At 29.3% G+C, this 23,506-nt stretch overlaps 2 protein-coding genes across 5 annotated transcripts in view; one reads left to right on the top strand and one right to left on the bottom strand.

Moving 5' to 3' along the window:
• The first annotated feature begins 945 nt into the window (after nt 1-945).
• Nucleotides 946-15,171, top strand: LOC106687867 (solute carrier family 25 member 16). Of its 3 annotated transcripts, none has more exons than XM_014432020.2 (7): nt 946-1,168; nt 1,875-1,967; nt 6,750-6,883; nt 7,677-7,856; nt 7,928-8,084; nt 9,141-9,282; nt 14,384-15,171. In XM_014432020.2, exons 1-7 carry the CDS (start codon nt 1,108-1,110, stop codon nt 14,556-14,558), a joined length of 942 nt encoding a protein of 313 aa, XP_014287506.1. In that variant the 5' UTR covers nt 946-1,107; the 3' UTR covers nt 14,559-15,171. The 3 variants fall into 3 exon arrangements, with proteins under 3 accessions (XP_014287506.1, XP_066900875.1, XP_066900876.1); XM_067044774.1 differs by lacking the exon at nt 14,384-15,171 and adding an exon at nt 9,894-10,715; XM_067044775.1 differs by lacking the exon at nt 14,384-15,171 and adding an exon at nt 13,249-13,270 and having other exon boundaries at nt 947-1,168.
• A 3,957-nt stretch (nt 15,172-19,128) lies between these two features.
• mts (protein phosphatase 2 catalytic subunit mts) overlaps nt 19,129-23,506 on the bottom strand; it is a 9,768-nt gene continuing 5,390 nt past the window's right edge. For both annotated transcript variants that reach the window (XM_014432011.3, XM_014432012.3), the window contains exons 4-7: nt 22,379-22,642; nt 22,074-22,246; nt 21,526-21,633; nt 19,129-20,445 (exon numbers count right to left, since the gene is read on the bottom strand). In XM_014432011.3, coding sequence (XP_014287497.1) covers nt 20,373-20,445; nt 21,526-21,633; nt 22,074-22,246; nt 22,379-22,642 — 618 coding nt within the window. In that variant the 3' untranslated portion in view covers nt 19,129-20,372. The remainder of the gene's footprint in view (nt 20,446-21,525; nt 21,634-22,073; nt 22,247-22,378; nt 22,643-23,506) is intronic.

The raw sequence follows: 23,506 nt of genomic DNA, 5'->3' as shown, positions 1-23,506 counted from the left end.
CCAAATCAGGGTTTGAGTAACCCAGGTGAGAAAAAGGATGGAGCGTTTTCGCAAAAAATGGAGTCAATGGTTCCAGTTCCGAAGTACTACTCCAAGATGGCAGCTGGTATGTACTCACTGGGCGTACACAATGAGAAAACGTCTGGTAATTGTTTGTTTTCATTTCTAAATTGTATAGAAGCAGCCTTTAACTATTGAGCAGCCATTATATCTGCTCACAAGGCCGAAGCGTCAGTGGGACATACTTGGAAATGTAAACTCAACAATCAATGCTTCCTATTGCACACCTTATAAGATCACTGAAGCAACCTTCGAATATGATTATTGAATAATATCATTGAACATAGTATACACAGGACCGCGTGCTAATATTATTGTTACAATACCTCTCTTAGGTCTTGATACTTATTTTTCATTTTGAGGTGAGAAATTAAATGGTGTGATATATTTTTACAGTAATTGACATCCTTTAAATCTCCACACTAAAACATTTCTGTTTGATTTAAATTCTAAAAACAGAAATTTCTTAGCTTGGAATTCGATTATATATATACTTGAAGAAGTTTGTCGGGGGGTGCGGTCAGCAAAGAACAACATAAATAAACAAAATCCATATTTATTTATTTATGTTGTTCTTTGCTGACCGCACCCCCCGACAAACTTCTTCAAGCATTAATCTACGGTCAACTATCTACACCTGATTATATATATAGTTTGTATTGCACCCTACTTGATTTGTTACTTCCTAAGGAATAGACCATTATTTTGAAATCATATTTTTCTATTTTCAATTTATAATTGGTTTATTTAAAAATAATTTATGAAAAATTTAAATGATGAGAACTTTTTCGTTCATGTCAATGATTAGTTTCAGAAACTATTTAGAGGAAGCAGCACAGTAGTATTGTTGAAGTGGTGTAATAATGGGGGATCGTTGTATATATCCTTCATTATGGGTAACCATTAATGTGATGGGTGAAAGTTTTTTATATTCTTACTTTCATTTTAAACGTTGACAGCTAGCTTGGACAGTCTGAGTGCATTCCTTGGGATGAAGTGATACCCACAACAGTTGAATTATTTTTCCACATAAAGTTATATTTCATCATGTCTGTTCCAAAACAAGATAAAAACATGGATTTTATCTTCAAGTCCCTTTTAGCTGGCGGTAATGTAATTTTCAAAAAATATAATTAAAAGAAATTTTAATTTTTTTTCTCTTCATTTAGAACTTTAAATATTAAACTATTTCGCTACATGTGGATTGAAAATCAACAATCTATAGTGCATGTCAATTTTATTTTTATATTTACATTTGTTTGTGGTAGTCATAATAAAGTTGGTGAAGTGAAAAATAACTATATAAGTTAGAACTATTAATATTTGTGCTTTAATTAAATAAATTAATAAAACTTCCATGGTTTAAAATTCATGTGTGGTTGAAGAATTGTATGAATTTAAAAAGTTAAATTAATTAAATGATTTTAGAAATAACATAGAATTTTGAAATGCCTGAATATACCGTCATTAACTTTTCTTTTTTTTCTCTTTTTCAGACTGCTACCATCCTAATCTAATCTAATTTTTTCCTGGCTAATTAATTTTTGTTTTTTAATAAAATCAATCAAGATAATTTTTATGTAGAAAATTATCCAAATTTATAATATATTTTGAAATACCTACAAGAAAAAAATTTTTTTATAATCTAACAGATAAATTAAAAAAAATATTTTTTTTTCTTTAGGATATAAGAGACAAATTGACACGTGAAAAGTATATAATTTATTCTGCAAAATATTCCATTTTTTTTATTTTTTACTGTATTAAAAAAAATTTCTTCTTTGTAATAGTTGATAAATTTATTTTTTCTTTAGGAGTTGCAGGTATGTGCTCTAAAACAGCTGTCGCACCTTTAGATAGAATAAAAATTTTACTTCAAGCCCATAATAACCACTACAAACACCTTGGTATGTATCATTTAGCACATAAATTTTACCTTTAAAATAATAAAATGGTACTAATTTCCTAGCACTACTCCACCACGATGGGTGTATACTTATAGATATAAAAAAAATATATACCATAAAATGATTCATACTAATGCGAATTTAAGCCCAACTTCTTCTGAAAAGGATTTAAGGTCCAGAGGAAGGTCTGGTTATCTCTAAAGGGAGTAGAAATTGATAACCGATCAAAGCAGTTAAAATAATTTTGTATGTTTTAATCCACCTCAGTTGATCATTGTGTATAAGTCCATAAATGATAGCTGAGCGGGCTGTGGTGTGAGTCCCAAAACACTTGGTTCCGAAGGTTGTGAGCTCGAATCCCACCTGGATATAAGATGGATTTTATTTTGCGGTGGCTCCTGAGAAATGAATCCTGGTATTCCCACTCTGAGGCTGTATAGATCCTCAATAGAGGATCTTGAGGTGACCGAACCCAGACATAATTACACAATCTTCCTTTTATTAATTACACACATTAAATCAACAGTCTTCCAATATAATAATAATAATTATAATATGAGGAGAAGATGGTTGGGGTTACAGTCAGTGAAGATCTTAAGGACTTGAGCCACAAAAAAAAATTTAATACACCCCCTCTATGATGTTGGAGTAATGCTTGGGAACTACAGTCAAGCTATATTTGTGATAAATTTGGCATTCATTGGTATAATTTGTAATCAGTACAATAAAAATCAGGTGCTGTGTGCGCATCATACAACTTTCTCCTACTACTCGAACTTAATCCTTGTTCATTTCAGAACAATATATATTTCTATATTATTCACTGTGCTAATACTTTCCCGTTCTAATTTTCCAATTAAGACTTTCAGTTGACAAATTGACTTACTCCAATTTCAACAGCTTTCAGAAAAATACTTTTAATAATATTTCAAATTGCAAAATTTTAACATTTTTCTTTTGAAAAAATATGGCAGAAATATAAAAGTTTACTAAAATTTACATTCTGCTCTTAAGCATCAATTCAATGCTAAATTGTTATAGAATCAATATTTTAAATACTAAGAATGATTTTATTGAGTTAATCTGCTGAATGCCTCATTTATAGGTTAAGTGGAATTAAAAACTAATTATCTATTAACTACGGTGACATAAAAACATTCATCAGACTGGCGAAATGGAAAAATGCATTGCACATGTGCCAGCCAATTATCAGTCTTTTATTTGTGTGTTTTTCGTCATTCCCCAGTATCTTCTTCGACTTTATTTTTTAAATATTATTTTTTCTAAAATCTTTGGTTTTTCAATAGTATGTAATGCATCTATATTACTACCATTATTTCTGGAAATGAGTTTTCAACCTGGAAATAATAGTTTTCCTCTCATCTCCTTAAATTAATTATCAAATCCTTTCATAGTTTATATTTATCCATTTTTCATTACTAATAAAAATATGAAATGATTAATTAATTCAAACAAACTTAAGAAGGAAGTCAGTTTGAAAATTTGGTATTTAAGTCCTGCCAGACTATTTCAATGAGGATAAGACCTATCTGATATTAAAGACCATTTAATTGCATATTAATATACCGAGCTTAATGAATGTCGTTAGTGCTTTTTTTTTTTTTTTAAAGAAATTGAAAAACGGTAAAAAATTGATAATTTATAGTGATATTTTTGGTCAATTTTATCTAAAAAGTTGCTGTCACGTCCCAGTCATATACATACCTGAAATTTGTAATTTTCATTTTTAAGCAGAGTTATTCATATATACACACTCACCGACAATTTTGTGAGGCTTGGTTATTTGGACTGAGAGATGTATTTCTGTCCAAAAATCACAATACTTCTCCCTATATATTCCATATATAGGTAAGTGAAAGTAAAAAATGGAGGTGATTTCTCCATTTCTCAGATCAAAATTGGTTTTTTTTTCTACTTCGGAAATTTTACCAATTTCAGGAATGTTAAATTAATGGCTTCATGCTTCTATCTAATCTGATAGTTTAGCCTTGATTAATTTGTTAATTTATTCTACAGGTTATACAATTCAAGACCATTAATAAATTAATTGCCTTGTTATTCCATTATGAATCAGAATAATATTTCCATATTACTTTATTTTCAATTAATTCAAAAATTGTTGGAGGAATTTACAAATTTAAGGTGTTTATTAATCAATATGGCTACGATTTCCATTCAAATACGTAATATTTATTGACAAAGATACTAATTTTATATTTTAGTATATTTAGGACCAATTTCAGTTGATACATATTTACATACTTCACTTGTTACATACTTTTACACATTTCAACCCAACTTATTTAGGTTATTCTACAAATATAGTGCTTAATTTTTTTGAAAATTAATTTTGATTAATTAGATTTATTTTTATTGCCTTCAGATAATACCCCCTGATAATATTTTGAAGCAGGCACACACTTATCATAGGTTTCATGTTATCCATTTATTAAAAAAAAAACTTATTTTAAATAGTGACATATTTCACTAAGAAGTGATGAAACAAAATAAAACACCTAATTAATATATTAATTGTAATAAAAAATATTTATTTAGTAATAATCAGTTATCAGTTAACCATTGAATCATAAATGATTTATAACATAAAATATGTCTTGAAACTCTAACAAAAACATTTCATGCTTAATAATACGAGGGCTGTCCAGAAAGTAACAGACGTCTTGTCCTATCGTGGTGATGGGTGGGGGTAGAACCACCATCTTGGTGTCCATTCCTACATTAAGTAAGCATTCAACTGTTGTAGCGTGAGGACTGTGCTCACTTTGCTCTCTGTGAGTTGTCAAAAGGTGCTCTGCAATAGAAAATCCCACCACTTGTGAAGTACGATCTGTGAATCGGTTTGTGTTGGCTTGAAACAACAGGCCAATTGAAATTCATCATCAGCTTTGTGATGTTTACGGGCAGTGGATAATGAGTGAAAGCCGGGTGAGGCAATGGTGCATCAATTTTAAAAATGGCCGTACCAGTGTTAACGACGAGGACCGCAGTGGTAGGCCTAGCCTTGTGACTGATGACCTGGTAATACAAATCAATGAAAATATTTGTGAAAACTGTCGTTTCACGATTACAGAGCTGTTGGAACATTTCCCCCAAATTTCACGGAGCTTGGTGCATCAAATTGTGGTGGAGAGGCTTGGTTACCATAAATTTTGTGCTTTATAGGTTCCAAAAATCCTAATGGATAACCATAAGAAACAGAGACTGGCTGCAGCACTGACCGTTCTCCAAGTATACAGCACAAATAGTAATGTTGTTCTGGATCGTATCGTAACCGGGGACGAGACTTGGGTGAAGCACGTCAACTGTGAAACAAAACAGCAGTCACAATGGGCGCACACACATTCTCCCAAGAAAACACGAAAGTGTTTGCAAATGCTGTCAGCAAGAAAGGTCATGTCTACTGTGTTTTGGGACTCCAAGGGAGTGCTTCTCTATGATTTTTTGGAATGGGGAGCAAGTAAGTTATGGCATGCCATACAAAATAAGCATCGGGGAAAACTTAGCACCATGGTGTTGTTTTTGCACAACAAACGTCCACACACAGCCAATAGTACCCGGGCATTCTTGAATGGTTTTCGATTGGAGGTGTTTGACCATCCACCATACAGTCCGGATTTGGCGCTGAGCAATTACCACTTCTTCCCAGCAATGACAAAATGGCTGGGTAAACAACGTTTTAATATTGACCCTGAACTGCATCCTGGTGTAAACCAGTGGGTAAAATCGCAGGTGGCAGATTTCTACAGAGAGGGTATTGAAAAACTTGTACCACAGAATGATAAATGTCTCAATTTGAATGGCGTTTACATAGAAAAGTAGCTTAAGAGTGTACCTTTCAAATCTATATAATAAACTTTGAGTTTTTCAATTTATGAATTGTTTATTTCAAAACATCTGTTACTTTCTGGCAGATCTCTTAGATAAAGCATTCTCAAATTTTACCTATTACGATATCTATGATGACAATAAACACTAAATTGGAGCGTAATATTCAATGTCGTATACAAATATTATTTTTAACATGTTGTATAAATAAACATATTTTTATTCAGGATCTAAAGAAAAAAACCAAAACTTAGAATACTATTTTTGTATATATGTGAACTGACTTAAACACTCCCATGACTTAAAAGAAATACATAGAAATGAAAAAATATCAAACTGGCAAGTAGGGACTTGTTATATCAACTGTTATTTCACTTAATTTTGGACAGGAGATGGAAACATGATTTTTATATTTCTATTCTTCTTATTTTTATGATAAATTTAGGGCATGAGAGGACATTAATAATGCGTAGTTTATTAAGTTCACAAACATCAGTATCCTCAACTACCAATAAAGAATCCCAATAATCAAAGCTAAGGAGTCCTAATTGTAAATTTTGAAAGAAAAAGAAATATTTGTTTCTCCATTGCCATTCTGGCTAACACCCATAAAATCTCATAGTGACAATATGACATAGTTTTTTGTTTAAAAATTTTAAAATGTATGAGTTTCGAACTGTTTTCCTTGACAATTAACAGATCTTTTTTTGACATGTATTCATTAATTAATTACAAATTCCATTTACATATCTCACATACTCTTTACTTATTTGTTTTAAAATACATTTGTATTAATTACATAAACATCACAGCCCTAATAATCAATATGAAGTTTTGTGTTAAAAATCTCAGCTAATATATCTATATATCCTTGTCAGAATACAAATAAATTTATTATTATTTTTTTAACCTCAGGTGTTTTTTCTGGTCTTCGAGAAGTAGTAAGGAAAGAATCTCTACTGGCTCTGTACAAAGGAAATGGAGCTCAGATGGTTCGTGTTTTTCCATATGCAGCAACCCAGTTTACTTCTTTTGAATTATATTCTCAAGTAATGTATTTCAAAATTTATTTGAATTTAAAATTATTTATTAACTTAAAATAGTTTATGAATTAAATTCACTAGTAATCAGATATTATAGAGTATTTTTCTGATTACTGGTAAATTTGAGTAAATTGTTTTAGTTTTTTTAATAGATTATGTTTAACTTAATCATGATCTTATTGTATCATTGTTTTGTTTCTCTCTTTTAATATAATTCTCATATATTATTAGTATATTTCTGCTAAGTTTTTATATAAATGATTCTGATGATAAAAAAAAAGTAGTAATAATATTTAAAATAAAAGTACTGATTACATTGAAATATCTTTTTTCTTTCCTCTAATATATTAAAGATTTAAAGAAATAAGAAGGGTTCAATTTCTTCCTTAAAATAATATGATTTGTTTATAATCAAAAACTGTGATTGTTGGCTGTGAAGTTTATTTTTTATGGGCCAAGTCCTTAAAATATATTTTGGATTGGGATTCGAACTCACAACGGACTAAGTGCTCTGGGACCTTCCCCCAGCCCATTCAGCCATCAGGTCTTAAGTCTATTGTTAAATTAATATCCAATGAATTAAATAAATATTGTTGCTTAATATAATCCTCAACTATTTATTGACTTCATGGCTTACTACTTAAATCTCATTATTTTTTTATTTTAACCATTTCATAAAATCATGGCTAAAATTAGGAAATCTTAAAATTTTTAACATGTTCATAATTTCTGTTTGAAGAATTTTTATTGACTGATTTACATGCTTTTGTTTTTTATTTTGTAACATAGTTTTATTTAGATGTTTAGGAACACTTTAGGTAGCCAATCTCACATTGGAAAGTTGCTGTCTGGGTCTTGTGCTGGCGCTACTGCTGTTGCTCTTACTTACCCACTTGATACAATCAGAGCAAGGTTAGCTTTCCAAGTAACAGAGACTTATACGGGAATCGTCCATACTGCCGTTTCCATATTCCAACAGGTTTCATCTTTAATTATTCTATCAACTTCATTTAGTCAATCCTGCAAATATTAAAGTTGATTATTTTGTAGGAAGGTGGATTGCGAGGTCTTTATAGAGGCTTTCTCCCAACACTTTGTGGTATGATCCCCTATGCTGGTTTCTCTTTTTATTGCTTTGAAATGCTTAAGCTTTTGAGTATGAAGTATCTTCCTGATATCACTTGTACTCCATCGTCTAGAAACACAGGTAGTGTAAAGAAATATGATATAGTATACCTAAATGTGACCTAAATTTTAACTGTTTTATTTATTTTGTTCAATTTTTGATCCTCAATCAGCTTAAAGCAAATTTATTGCTGCTTTGATAGTGTCTCTTTGAATATAAAAAACCCATCTGAAAGAAAAAAAAAAGTTTCTCTTATTGGTTTATTGTACTGTAATGTAAACTGGAGTTACTTTATGACAACCCTGGCTTTGGGCTAGCCTGTAGGAAAACCCCAATAGAGAAAGTAATCCCAATCTACAGTACTATTTTTGGAATTCATCCAATTCAATATAAAATCAAAAAATAAATTTTTTTGTCAGATGTGCCACTATCAAATCAAAACAACAATATGAAGAGAATTTAGAAAAAAAAATCATCTTCTTCTTCTTTTACTGACACAACTAGCGCAATAAGCTGCCCTTGGTCTGCTCAACGGCCGCCAACCATCTTTCTCTATCGCCTGTAAGGGTAACTGGGATCCTAAGTTGTTGCAGATCCCGCCTCACAGCATCCCTCCATCAGCCCTTCGGCTTACCACGTTGCCGCACACCATCCGGAACGTAACTGTACAGTTTATGAGCCACTCTTTCCTCGCTCATCCTCTTTACATGGCCAAGCCTTTAAAGCCTCTGTATTCTTATGTATGCGGAGATGAAAAAAAAAATCATGATAATTATAAATTGACATTAATAATAATAAGTGTAGTACTTATAAAATATTATAGGAAAGTAAGCATAATAAGAAAAACACATGAAAGTTTGGTTATATAAAAATTGAAGTTGAGAATGTTAAAAGAATTATTTAAAAAATATTAATGAATAAAAATAATAGATAATGTTTTTTAAGAAAGTTTAAACTTATATTCAAAACAGTTTATGATCTTCTGATGTTCTACGAATTGGAATAAAAAATGTTTAATGGTTAATGGGGAGAAATTTCATAGTTTAAACTATGAAACCTTGAGAAAACAAAATAGAGACTCGAACTTTTGAAATTATCATCATATTACTGCTATGAAGGTTTATTTTCTGTTTTTAGGTGGCCTAGCTTTGTCTATCCCTTCTAAGCTTATATGCGGTGGCTTTGCTGGTGCTATAGCTCAGAGTATTGCATATCCAATGGATGTCACTCGTCGAAGAATGCAATTAGCTATGATGATGCCTGAGACGCATAAATTTGGGTGAGCTATATAAATAACATTCTGAAGTTCTCAGAGTACATACCTCACCTTAAAAAAATAATCCTCTTTTATTTATTATATTTATTGAAAAATTAAACAAATTTTTTTCTTCTATAGAAATAATTTATATAGGTTTTCAGCAATGTAAGGCTTCGATTACTCATAAATATTTTACAAGGGTAATCCCAATAGTAAGGTATCAATAGTTTTTGTAGAATTATAACTTTATTTATTTATCTTATGCTTATAATATCTTATTCTGATTTTTTAAGTAACCACAGCTCAGTCCAGAAATAATCTTCCTCCAAATTTTGTTTTCATTTTATTGCCTAGCTACTCATGTTATCATCTTCTTGTATTATTTATTTATCTATTTTTCTACATATATTTAACTCTTTGATTCATCTGATATTTTGCCTTACTTAACTATGTTTATTTTCTCTTCTTTTCTTTTTTCACCATATTTGTTATTACATTTAGTAATTATTTTTCACTAATTATCACTCTAGCTGTGCATTTTAAATTATATTATTCATTACTTTATCTGTCATTAGTATTTATTTCAATTTATATTCTTTTAATGTAATATGTTCATCTTTTTTTTTATTTAGCACTGATAAAGAAGCCCTGCAACATGGAGTGAAATATTGGTATATACTAAATGGTTTTCTACTAGTTTGAGTAACAGTTTTGACTGTAACCATGTTTTGAGTACCATCTTCATTAAATTAATTACTTTCAGTCATCCAATATTCTTCCAAAAATATTATAAAAAATTAACATAATTTTGTTCTTATAATAAATATTCCTTACCACTGGGATTACCCTCATATTATAGTTGTAACCTAATGATTACATGATGTTTCAGGACTACTAATCATTCCTTTCAGATATTTACAATTAAAGCCTAGTATCATTATACCTTAATAAATTTGCTTTACATGTTATTTTATTGCTTATAATAATCTTTCACCTGCTTTCTAATTGTTCTATTATTGTAATAGTGAAATATTTATAATATTTGAGGGATTAGAATAATAGTTGTGTAAGTCAAGTTAGGTTTATTTCCAGTAGGAGAAAAAGTGCAAGGGATGCAAAATATTAGAACTTTTTCATTTTTTCAGGATAATATAGGCTGGGAAAGAATGTTTAATGTACAAATAGAGATAATGGATTTTCACTTTGATCTCTACTCCAAAACAAAAAAAGCTCAGAGAAAAAACAAATAAATTTTGATTGATATACAAGTATAAGCAATTTTTTTTTTTACAAGGAGTTTTCAGAATTATATTATACAACTATCATTCTGACCTCATTTACTGAAAAGTGAAACAAATTTAGTTTTCCAACAGAAGAAACATGGAATTTATTGCTTATATTCTTACCTACAAATTATCACGTATAAATCAAATGACTTTAGAAGAAATACTTAAAAATAAAAAATTTACTTGATTGGTTTAACTATTATTGGATTGTTAATTATTATTAATTTGTTTATTCATGAATGAAATTTAAATCATTATATATTGTTATATGTAAATCTTAGAATCCTTTTTAACAAATGCTTATCCAAAATCTGTCTTACTTCAAATTCATTAATATTTCTAGAATTAAAACTTTTGAAGGAAAGAATAAATTTGTTTTATTGTGCAGGAGAACATACTGAAGCTTTTTCAAATCCTTTCAATATCTAACAATTTTATGTATTCTTGTGAATAACTATTACTGCTTTTAACCCTTTCACTCTCATTGGGACAATACGTCCCAGTAGATGTATCAAATTGTCTGTAGGATAAGGTAACTGTGGGGAATGAGATTGCTTCCTCATTGGAACACCTTGCCCCTACCACAGATACACATTGAGATGCCTGGCCTCCTACCATTGGGACAAAAACCCTTTTTTCCGACCCAAAAATAATATGAAAAACTCATATTTCCGTCCTTCAGGTCTCATTAAGAGATTTCAAAACTTTTTCTTAATTTTTTTCATAATTAGTAGTGAAAGGGTTAATCCTAGTCATGAACTTAATTCAAGGGCTCTAGTGAAGAAGTAGGTGAACTTAAAAAATCTAAAAGCCTTGAGAAAGATTTGTTTCAAACTTTTTAATTTTGGTCATAAATTATGGTTTGAAGAATTAGATATTTATTCCAATATGAGATTGTTTGAAATGTATATTTTTAGATACAAGGGTGGTTTTAAAAGTTCTCGGAATGTACTAGAAAGAAGTGTCTTACCTCGGTTGAACTGCTTTTATTTTTCAACATAGGCTCTATCTAGACCAATGCATTTGGTCTCAAAAATGAGATTCCTCCAGGCCTGCAAAATACCTCTCCAATTCGGCAGTCAGTTCTTCCGTTGTAGGAAATCTCCGTTCACCTAGGAAAATTTTCAGCTTGGGGAAGAGATGAAAGTCTGATGGTGCTAAATCAGGTGAATAAGCTGGATGTGGCAACAATTCGTACCTCAGTTCATTAATTTTTGCCAAGGCAATAGCACTTGTGTGCAGGTGGGTGTTTTCCTGATGAAAGATGACTTTTTTCCTTGCCAAACCAGGCATCTTTTTCTGTAGTTGGTTGAGGAGGTTTGCTTGTATTTCCCCGTAATTGTTTGGCCAGTAGGAAGATAATCTATCAGCAGAATGCCTTTTGCATCCCAGAAAACTGAGGCCATGGCCTTTCCGGCTAAACATACTGCCTTTGCTTTCTTTGGTGGTGGTGACTCAGCATGTTTCCACTGCTTTGACTATTGTTTTGTCTCTGGGGTATAGTAGTGGACTCAAGTTTCATCTGTAGTCACGAACCAGTGAAAAAAATCTTGTTGGTTGCGCTGAAAACAGGCTAGATTTTGTTTGGACATTTCCAATCTGGTGCATTTATGGTCCAATGTCAAGAGCCACGGCTCATCTTGCGGAAAATGTTTTCATTCTGAATTCTTCGATTAAAATGTGATATACCCGTTCAGATGACATCCCTGCAGCTTCAGTAATCTCACGCACTTTCAGTCGACGATCCTCCATGACCTTTAAATGCACTTATGCAATAAATTCTGGGGTTGTAGCACTTTTTGGCCGTCCACTCCATGGATCATCATCTGACCTCTCCTGATGATTTTCAGGATTTTTAACCTGAAACATTTTTAAACTCGCTGGTCCACTTGGCAATAGTTGAATATGAAGGAGCAGAGTCCCCCAGTGTGTTCTGAAAGTCGGCATGAATTTCCTTTGCTTTCATACCTTCCTTTACAAAGTACTTAATCACTGCTCAAATCTCAGTTTTTGCATTGTCACAAATTACTATACATTAAACAACAAAGAGTCATCACTACCACTCATGCCAAGTGTTCTCTCACAAATGATGTGTGATTATTGCATGAAAACCTCGTTGCTCTAGCATTGACATCTAGCGGTGATTCCGAGAACTTTTCAAACCACCCTCATACTTCTTCATAGAGGTCATTGGATTAGCTCATTCATTGTAAACTTTTCTTTTCATATACATTTAAATTTATTCTGAAGGCACCCTTACATGATCAAACTGTTGTGCAACTCTTCATGTTGTATAACACCCCTTATGCAACAAACCCCCATCTACTCTCGTACAGAAATTTTTCTCCTCAATCAATTCATTATGAACAGTTACACAACACATCAGACCATCTCATATAGAATCAACAGAATTTCATAACGGTTCTTAGGTAAAATAGTTTGATCAAGTATGGAGGTCTTATGTTTAATTAAATTTTTGTTCTCATAATTAATGTATTTTATTCATTTTTTTTTCATGTTCATGGGACCATTGTTAATTGTTGCATGATTTCTCTGTAGACGGTATGGTATTCTTCTAAATTAATATTACTCTTTTTTTTGTAATTAATTTACCATTTATGTTTATATGTATTGCCATTAATGACTATATGTTTTTTATTTTTTACATTTTTATTTTAATGGTTTCTGTTTTTCATAGCAGTTGTTAGTTATGTTTTTTAATTTTGTTTTTATCGAGCTTAAACATTAATTTACTCTTCAACTTAAATTTTGCACTTCTATAAAATAATTTCCTTGTTGCACAATCTGCTTCTTGTAGTATTCATATCATTCACCAATTCCTATCATGGTACTTTTTTTCCCCTCTGTGTTGAATATTGGTATTTGGTGGGGGGAACAAGTCCAGCAAGTGGGCCTAGTGGTCCTTTTTGCCAACTCCTGACGGCTACCTGGGTTGTCACCGCGTACTAACCAAGGTGGGAGTGTCAAGATTCATTTTTCGGGACTGTCGAAAAATTAATGTTTAATTGCCCCAGGTGGGAATCAAACCCACAATGTTCTGAACCGAGTGAACTAGAACCTGCGTCCCAACCCGCACGGCCGTCACCTCCCTTCTGTGTTGAATATAGAAAAATTTGAAGTCTAAATCAAAAATCAATAGATAATATTATATCAGCTGATATTATCTTGGGTCTTATTTTAATTTAATACCAGATCATTTTGGATATTACCAGACCAATTTTGATGGTAAAGTTTATTGACTTGAAATGTCAGTATTTTTGGAGTAAAATGCAAAAGAAATTGTATTTTTGAAGTAACAATTGTTAAAAAGATATTATTTTGTAGTTATGAGTGTTTTAAAAAAAATACAGTATTCAATAATTAATCAGAAAAATTCAAGATGTAACAAAACTATATTATTACCTCTGGATAAGTGATTGGAGATTGAGAAGAAATAAAGTGCATGATCCCTTACTTGAACATGTTAACTCATTGATTTTAATTTTATTTCTTAATTATTTAGTTATATAACTTTTTATAATTTTGGTATTTTTGTTTTATTGAAAAGAACCTCACTAATTTACATCAAATTTCCTTAAGTGTTTTTGAAAAAAAAAATTATATATAACATTAAAAATTATTGGTACAAATTTAATTTCTTTAAATTTAAAATCAGTACTTCAATTGTACCATGTTTCATTAATTAATCATCATAAAAATACAACAAAAATTAAGTAACTATCATATCATATGATGTTGGTCATGTTATCCATTATAGTTAATATGAAAATTGAGTATATTTTAAGAATATTGTCTTATTTTAAATTTTCTTACAGATTTGGGATGATCCAGACTCTTGTTCATATATATAGAGAAAATGGTATATATAACGGACTTTATAGGGGTATGAGCATAAACTATTTGAGGGCTATGCCAATGGTTGCTGTATCATTTTCGGTTTACGAGCTGATGAAACAAACTCTTAATCTTGATACTGGTTTGAAATTATGACTTTCTAATCTACCAAATAATGCTCAGGGATTAATTCCATTTTAATTCCAATTAGTTGTTTTAGCTGTTGGTTTTTTTTTCCTTTATTAATCAAAGCATTTTTTAATATATTTCATGATTAAAGATATGAAAATATTTTATATTTTATAGGTATGCCCACTTCATTATTAAATTAACCTCATTGTAATCCTATATATTTTATATCTAATTTGTTGATTGGTAGAATTAAATTTATTTTTTTATTAAACACAAATTTAATATGAAAATTAATTATATCTAAGTAAAAATTGCACTTGTTTTTTGTATATATACACATATATTTTTCAAAATTTTGTTTATCAGAATCTATTTCTTGGAGGGAAACAGGGTTGTTAAAATTGAAATATTTATTTAATAACTATATATCTAATTTTTTTAAATGTATAAACATCTTTATATTTTGTAATTGGTTACTTAAACTATTGGGTTGATAATGAGGTGTTTGCATAATTAAAATAATGTTATAACTGATTGTTGAGTTTCACTATTGTACTCTTGGATCTTATTTTTGTATTTTGTATTAAGTTGTCCAGTTATATGGGACATCACATTTGTATATAAATTATATTATTTATTATTTTTTTTTTTTTTTTTAGTGAATAGATCTCAATATAGCTTAGTCATTGTTAGCCTCTGGCAAAAATTGTATGTAATCATTATAATATTTACTAACAACTGAAACTGGCTAAATCAAAATTTCAACTTTCAAGGTCCCTGTAATAATATATTCATTTCTAAACCTCACATACAATGTGTAATATATGAAAATATACACATTAATCATGTACGTGAGCTCTAATCGGGCCAACATTACTGAACTGAGGGTTCAGGAGCCTTCCAAGGTCCACCCAGCCTCATGAAGTGGTTGCTCTTAATTGGGTAAAAATCTGACGGTCGAGTGTGATTCTGACCAAACCACCTCCTTGCACAACTGTTGGTCTAGTAACAGTACTTTCTTACAAAGTACTGTACCTCTGACCCTTCATGGTTTATACCTCTCCAGATTTAATTTTTTTTTTTTAACTATATGATTAAACATAAATTTTGTGTTTTGTTCGAGACTGGCTTTATTATTCAATTAAAACAAATTATATCTATAAAGTCCAGATATTCTATATTAATAACTTCAAATGTCCTACGTTTCAGCCAACCTGGTCATCATCAAGGACAATTGTAACTATAATTTCAGAACCTTGTATCAACTTTAAAAATTTGCAGGTTATTCTACCCTGGTATAATATAATATAATCAAAATTAACCTATATTTGTCACCTTTTCATGTGAATATAAATTATTTAACTATTAAACTCATTTATAAACACCAGCTTAAATTATAAGTTACAATATGAATGCTGGATATATCACCATAGCGATCTGAATACTGGACATATCACCATAGCGATCTGAATACTGGACATATCACCGTAGTGATTTGAATGCTGGATATATCACCATAGCGATCTGAATACTGGACATATCACCATAGTGATTTGAATACTGATTTTATCACCATAGTGATATGAAAGCTCTGTGGTTTTCCTAGTCATCAATTTCTTTAATATCTGTTTACATTGTTGTTTAAAAAATGAGTTTGTTATAGTCAAATTTTGTCTGAAACACAACCACCTTCACAGTATATTACTTTTTTTGTCACTATTTAAATCTATCATGCCTTCCAGAATTGATTTGAATATCAGAAATTTATTTGTATTTCATTCATGTATTTTTATTTTCTTATCAATATTTAAAGTTCTTTATAAAAAAAGGATGTATAGAAAAATTTGCAGTTTATGCAAATTGTAAATAAGAATCTGCTGTAACTTAAACTATCATTTATATTTTACTTGTTCCTTCGTATATTTATCAGGTTTATTTGGATTTGTTATTTTAATTCTTTTCATAAGATTGTACTTTCTATAACTACATATAACTGGACATCTTATTATTTTTTAATATCTGTCTGACTGTGATAATTTGTTATAAAGATACAAATGTCTGTTTCACTTTTGTATAGTTGGTGTTGTTGATTTTGTAATCATTCCATGACAATGATAATCAAGGACTGTTTTTCTCATTTTAACTTGAAAAGAAAATTATTAATCTTTTTTTTTTAATATCATAAAAAGACACAAGATAGACCTATTAAAGAAATGTGATTTACTTAATAATGATTAATTGATAAATAATGCTATATTTATTGTAGTAATAAAAACCTTCAATTTATGGTATAACCAACGTGTATTTTTGATGTTAAAAAAACTCAATGAAGTCTTCTGTCATTATGGAAAGGTTTCTGTAAAGATCAAGCGAGTTACTGAAGTAAGCTTTTCCTTATGGTTTAGATCAAGTTCATTCCATTAATATTGTTGTCCGACATATAAATCCATAGCTTAAAATTTAGTAGTATTGGATTATTACAGACAGTTTGTCTTAAGCCATTCTATGTCATAATATGAAGTCCTGTTTTTACAGGTTATATTCTGAATTTCAACATAATTCCCTCAAATCATTTATATTATTGGCCTGCGAATTTATTAACTTTCATTGTAGAAGTTTAATTAAAATATTTGTTGAGAAATTGTCTTAGTAATTTTTTTCCATTTGGCCTTGATATGTTAACGATTCTTGTTTTTTTTTATTTGTTTGAATAAAGTTGTTATTTATTTTCCTATGGTTTCATAATTTTTCTTAGACCTATACTAAACCATATCTTTTTTTATTTATGAATTTAATTATATTTTTTATTGACAGATAGTCAGTCTGGTAGGTTGCTCAATTACTATATAAATGTAGGAAGTGTTCACACCCTACAATTTTTAATAAGCTGACGAAATAATCTGAAATGCTCCTGTGGGCTACAGAAAATTTGCCACCAGAGAATTGACATAGAGCCAGTACACTACGAAATTTTAGTCCATAAAGCTCTCTATCTTATCTTCTTATAACTATTCAGATTGTATAATAATAACTATTGTTTTACACTATTTATAGCAACCAATCTAAAAAAAAAGAAAACCAAGACCATATAAAAGCTGTTAGGCTTTAAATTTATTTTACTTTAAAAATATATTTAAAATGTTTTTCCATATAGTAGAGGTTGTTAATATAAACAAATTGAGTACTGAATAAAAAACTAAAAATTAAGACTTCTATTAAGCCTCTAGGGCCTATTGTAACCTACAAGTGACAACTTTTGAGTGGGTAGAAAATAAGTGGATGTCTTTAGATACATTCATGTATCTTTACGACTTCCTTTGAATTGTCAGTTAATCGTCAAATAAATAAAATGTCAGTTGCCAAGACCTTACTCCAAAAAATCACTTGGATTTTACATCTCACCCAAGCAGCCCTGATGAAGGCTAGAAATTCTGGTTCTAATAAATTAGTTTTTACTTATTTGTATTCTTCACTGACCGCACCCCAATCATCTTCTCTTCATGTTTTTGGTAATTTAGACTCAACATAGAAACAAAAAAATATTTACTTGTGACCTTACAGGAATTGAAGGGTTAACAAAATGAATTTAGGTGACCTCCAAGGTAAGAAATTTGGATACATAGAAAGCTTTCGGGCAATATAAAATCCTATATCTGCACTAACTGCTCACTAAACAATTGTATAGGCCTAGAATGCACATATCACAAATCAGACTGAACAGTTGAGTTACTAAATACTGCAGTACATGCTAGGAGGCATAAGACCTACCTTAAAGACTTCCAGGTTAGAGAGAAAAAACAAATATTTTTTAATGGTTCAACTGACCGCAAACGTAAATTCTGATTTCGACAATGAGAACAGTTAAAATCCAAAATCACTTCTGAATAAATATTTACCTTCATTATTTATCTAATTGTAGGAAGATCCTAAGGTCAGTCAAGAAAGGTACAAAAGGCAGGAAAAAAACTATCAGTAACCGATGTTTTGCCCAACTTTGCAGGGTTAAATGAGAACAAGATATTAACATTGTTAAGTATGATAATATACATAAAAAATTGCATTTAAGAACTAAAAAATATATAATATACAAATGATTGATCTTATTTTTCAAAATATGAAAAGATGGTCAAGAGTGAGGAAAAAAGGGACAATAAACAGCTGTTGACTATTTTTTATCCCTTTTGACCGCAACCCCGACGACTATCTCCTCCTTTTTAAAGAATATTTATATTAATGAATAGAAGAACAAAATAAAAGTACAGTAACGTAGGGTAATAAAGAATGATACATTTTCAATTTATCATTTATTACTGTAATTGTAGTAATTATCCTATTCATTTATATTTAGAATCTTTTAAGTTAAATTTGTTCCTCTTGTATATACAACTTTCTACGTATATTCTTATCACATTTTACTATGTTTCTTCTTTTACTCTTTAAGCCCTGCAAAGTGGTGGGGTTACCAATAATTTTTTTATTCTTGGTTTTTGCAACTGCTACCTCGACCACCTTCCAACATATGGTCAACTAATAATCTTCCAATTTCATTATTTATCCATTTCATGATGAGTTAAAACAAAAAATACTTAAAAAATGAGATATAACAGAACTTTATTTTCAATGCAGTTTAACAGTAATTGTCCACAAAATTCAGGAAGTAAATTATAAATTCAAAATTATAGGCATACAGTTTGTCACACATCATGATGCCACTGAACCATTAGAATGTATAATTGAATGTTTTAATAATTTTGACCAAGAATGTTTTTTTCATGTCACCGATGAATTGTCCGTTCATTTAGAATTTCATCGAGATTCTCCACACAACCAATTTAAAAATAACTAATTTTTAAGGTGAGTTAAGGAAAATAATGAAATATTTGAAGTAAAATAAAAAGAATCAAATCAAGTAATTGAGCGAAGTACTTCATGCGTATTAGGTATATATATTATGTACATTATAAAATAAATAGTCTTTCCTATACCCACCTTAATAAAAAATAAAAAATAAAATAATAATTTCACTTGTAAACCAAATAATAATTTACTCAAAAACAATAAAATATACAAATATTAAATACTTATCTTTTCCATTGGAAAATTTTATTTACAAATGTTGTATTGATTATCATCTTGTCCCTTATAATACTGCATTAGCTTCTATGTTTGCAATTACAATTAACAGATAAATCTAAAAATATCATCCAGTACCGATCCAGTAATTAGAATGTGAACAATTTGAAAACAAAATGTTACCAATGTTTTAACAAATCTAATAGTGTCTACAAGCAAATAATTAACATAATTTATAATCTTCACTAACAAACATTTCACAATCAGTCAATCTTTATACATTCATTACCACTTTTATTTATTTATTATAGTTCTTTTTTTTCCAACTTTATTCTTTTTTATTTATTTATATTCACATTCCAAAACACCTTGGGTGTTTTCCTTACAATTTCAACTCCATGAGTTACATGTATAGATTATACCGGGCATTACACACACACATGTAATTTGTACATAAGACATATACATTATTATAATAAGGCTTATTATTTATTATTATTATTATTATTATTATAGGGTGTGAATAAAATAGTAGATAAAAAGCACCCTCAAACAATTGAAATGCTCAAGTACAGTAAAAAACATATACCATATATATAAATATATATGCTCGTTTTAAGTATATATATGTATATATATAACAGTACACTATAAAAATTTATATTGTAGAGCCTATTAATAAAATGAATTAATAAAATCGTGTTCAAATCGCTCTATGAAGGATGATAGCTAATGTATCTGTACAATGAACTTTATAAATAGGAGTTATAGGAAGTAATCAGGAGTTCTCCTAGTAACGTGTGGTTCTCCTCTCCTCGGCGCTGGGTCAAATTGCAGGCTGTTAACAAAAAAAGTTATTTTAGAAACATTAAATTAATAAATAAGCATGAAAATAACTTACTTTCGAGTGAAAAAAATTAGATTTTATATTTTGTTTCGAATGATCTTTAAAATAATATTAAATTCAAATTATTCTTAAATACTAGAAATAGGGGGAATGCGCTGTGAATAAATAGAGTTTTGAGTTTTATATCATATTTTATAATTTTTTAAGACCTCCATCCTAATCTACAACTACATTTGTATTTATATTTGTAACTTCAAATTAGTGCTGTACTTATATGTAATAGTTCAACATCAAGAGTAATTTTAAGATTTCCTATAAGATTCAACTTTATTTTTAAAAAATAAATATTAAAACAAATCATAAATAATGGGACAATCCCTCCTGACCAAGAAAATTTATTCAAATTAATTTGTAATAAAATACTAACCGTCGCTGGACTAACTTTATTTTCTTTTAAAATTAAAAGAAATTTCCTCTATATAATAATTGTGATCTATAAATGACATTGAATCAGGATTAAACTAATTTTAAAACATACATATGTTTTTATATAAGAGGGTTATGCAGCAATTATTTAAAATGCATTCAACAGTGGAAATAAAATAATTAATAATCACTATTTTAAAAGGACTCTACATGAATACATGAAAAATTTATAATTACCAAGTGAAAATGAAATAATTAATAATCACTAATTTTAAAGGTCTCTACAAGAATACACATGAAAAATTCATAATTACAATCTAAATTATTCATACATATTGCTATGTATTTATGATTTGCCGCAATTAAAAAAAAAATATGTATAAATAAGTTGGATGAATAAGGCATTTGTTCACAATAATTTTCCATTTTAAATTCTGGAAATTGTGTAGTTTATATTAACTATATATAATTTATAGTCTAATTACTGATTCAATTGCAGTAAATTTTATAAGATAGAACAAATTAGAAGTCAGGATTAGTTCAGTCTGTATAAACAAAGGCACGGACACAGGAAACCCTAGACTCCCTATAATATAGTATTTAAAAACTGCAAATTAACAGAGAAAATAAAGAATTTATGCTTACAATGAATATTTCTGCGCATCATCCAACTCCATTATAGCTGCTTGATTACCACAACGATAACAGTAATTTGGTGCAGAAAATATAGTTACAACATTACGGTCATGACACCTGAAAACGACCAAAGAAATTATTAATCAAAAAACTTTCAATACACCATAAAAGGAAAGAAAAAAAAAAAAAAGAAAGAGAAGATGTATTACTAAGTATGCAATAAAATAATAAAGCTTCACTGTACTGTACATTATTAACAAATTTTTAATTAAATAAAATAACTATGCAAAAGATGTTTAACATAAGGTATATATAAGTTTTACAATTGCACCAAAAATAAATTTTATATTAAAAGAACAAGGAATTCTCAAAGTTTTAAATTACAAAAAATAAAATAAATAAATAAAAAAAGGTTTTAAAAAAATCAAAAATATAACTATAAAAAATAAGTAATAGAATCTCAAGAATTTCCTAGAAGTATTAAGATAAAAGAATATATAAATTAATATTTATTAATTAAATAAATTAAAAACTCGAGTTCTTTATAAAGTTCATACCAGTTATAGCCTTCCATTACAAGCTGATGAGCTCTAGAAACTAGAGTGAGGCCATTTGAGTGGTTAAATGTTTCCGAAATATCTTGACCGAAAGTGTAACCAGCACCTCTTGGAGATATACCCCAACCACCTCTGTCGTCAGGGTCTGACCAAAGCAAGTCACACATAGGACCCTTGGGTAAACAAAATAATATAAGCATTTATGTATAAATAAAAACAATAACTAAAATTTACTTTAAATATTTAAGACACTACTAACAGTATACTAAACACTTACCTCTGATAAGATTTTTAAAAATGCTTACCTCATGTGGAACTTCTTGTAGACGATCTAGAGCACGGATATGATCAAGTGTGTCTATAGATGGTGAAAGACCACCATGAAGACAAAAGATCTGACCATTTACAAGAGCCGTTAAGGGCAAATAGTCAAACAGATCTGTGAAGTATTTCCAAACATTTGCATTGCCATATTTACGTAAGCATTCATCATAGAAACCATATACTTGAGTGATTTGACGTGATTCGTGATTACCTCTTAAGATTGTGATTCTTTCTCGGTATCTTACCTTTAAATAAAAAAATTGATAAAATAAAGCAGGTAATTTATGCAAGTACAACAGATTAAGAGAAAAGCACTCATATCAACAGGTACCTGATTAATCAGCTGATACAAGTCACTTAATAATAAATACTAGTCATACACTGCTACATTAATATTAACAAAGATTTTTCATACTACTAAAAATAAATTACTTGTAACAATATAACATTGGCCAATAAAGAATCACCGATACAAGACAGTTTTGAAAATAAAACTCATTGTGAAATTAATATAAGAGAATGATTACTAGATAAATTGTTCTTTAAATAGAAATAATGGTTATTTTCCCAGACAGGTAGATAGGAATTCATAAACTTTTCAATTATAATATAATTGTTTGACATCTTGAGAAATGTGTTTTCTAATGAAAAAATAAAATACAGTTAATATAATAGTTAAAAATGAGAACCTACAACGCAGTTTTGGCTGTTTCTACATTTTTCTTTAGGAAAAAAAAAATTAAAATTTCACATATATGTTATAATACATTTTATTATATATAGGAAAATAGATAAAATTCATATAAAAACCCTACTTTATCATAAGCAGGCTATAAGCTCATTGTTGATAGTGGAAATAAGCCAATTTAATGTAGAATGCATAAGATACATGGATTTTCTAAAATTCAATTTTTACCAAATATTCTTAAATTGTGTCAATTGATAATTCAAATTTTTCTGTAATAGAATTTTTTTTTATCTGATCCCTTTCAATTATTTCATAAGAACATATATTCCTACCTAGTTCCATATAAAAAATTAACAAAATCCTACTAATCAATTGAAGAGATTTTCTAACAGATAAGCATGTTTGCTAATACACACAAGTA

The sequence above is a fragment of the Halyomorpha halys genome, unplaced genomic scaffold, assembly GCF_000696795.3.
Source record: "Halyomorpha halys isolate HHAL.00 unplaced genomic scaffold, Hhal_1.1 Scaffold1020.1, whole genome shotgun sequence".
In the NCBI taxonomy this organism is placed as follows: domain Eukaryota; kingdom Metazoa; phylum Arthropoda; class Insecta; order Hemiptera; family Pentatomidae; genus Halyomorpha; species Halyomorpha halys.
Note: the sequence above shows the minus strand (reverse complement) of the source record. Positions and strands in the feature narration are given on the sequence as shown.

Excerpts from the sequence above, each read along its gene's own strand:
- LOC106687867 (XM_014432020.2), top strand. The coding sequence starts at position 1,108 with ATGTCTGTTCCAAAACAAGATAAAAACATGGATTTTATCTTCAAGTCC. Across the intron at positions 7,857-7,927 it reads CCGTTTCCATATTCCAACAG|GAAGGTGGATTGCGAGGTCT; the intron begins GTTTCATCTTTA and ends ATTATTTTGTAG. Across the intron at positions 9,283-14,383 it reads CCTGAGACGCATAAATTTGG|ATTTGGGATGATCCAGACTC; the intron begins GTGAGCTATATA and ends ATTTTCTTACAG.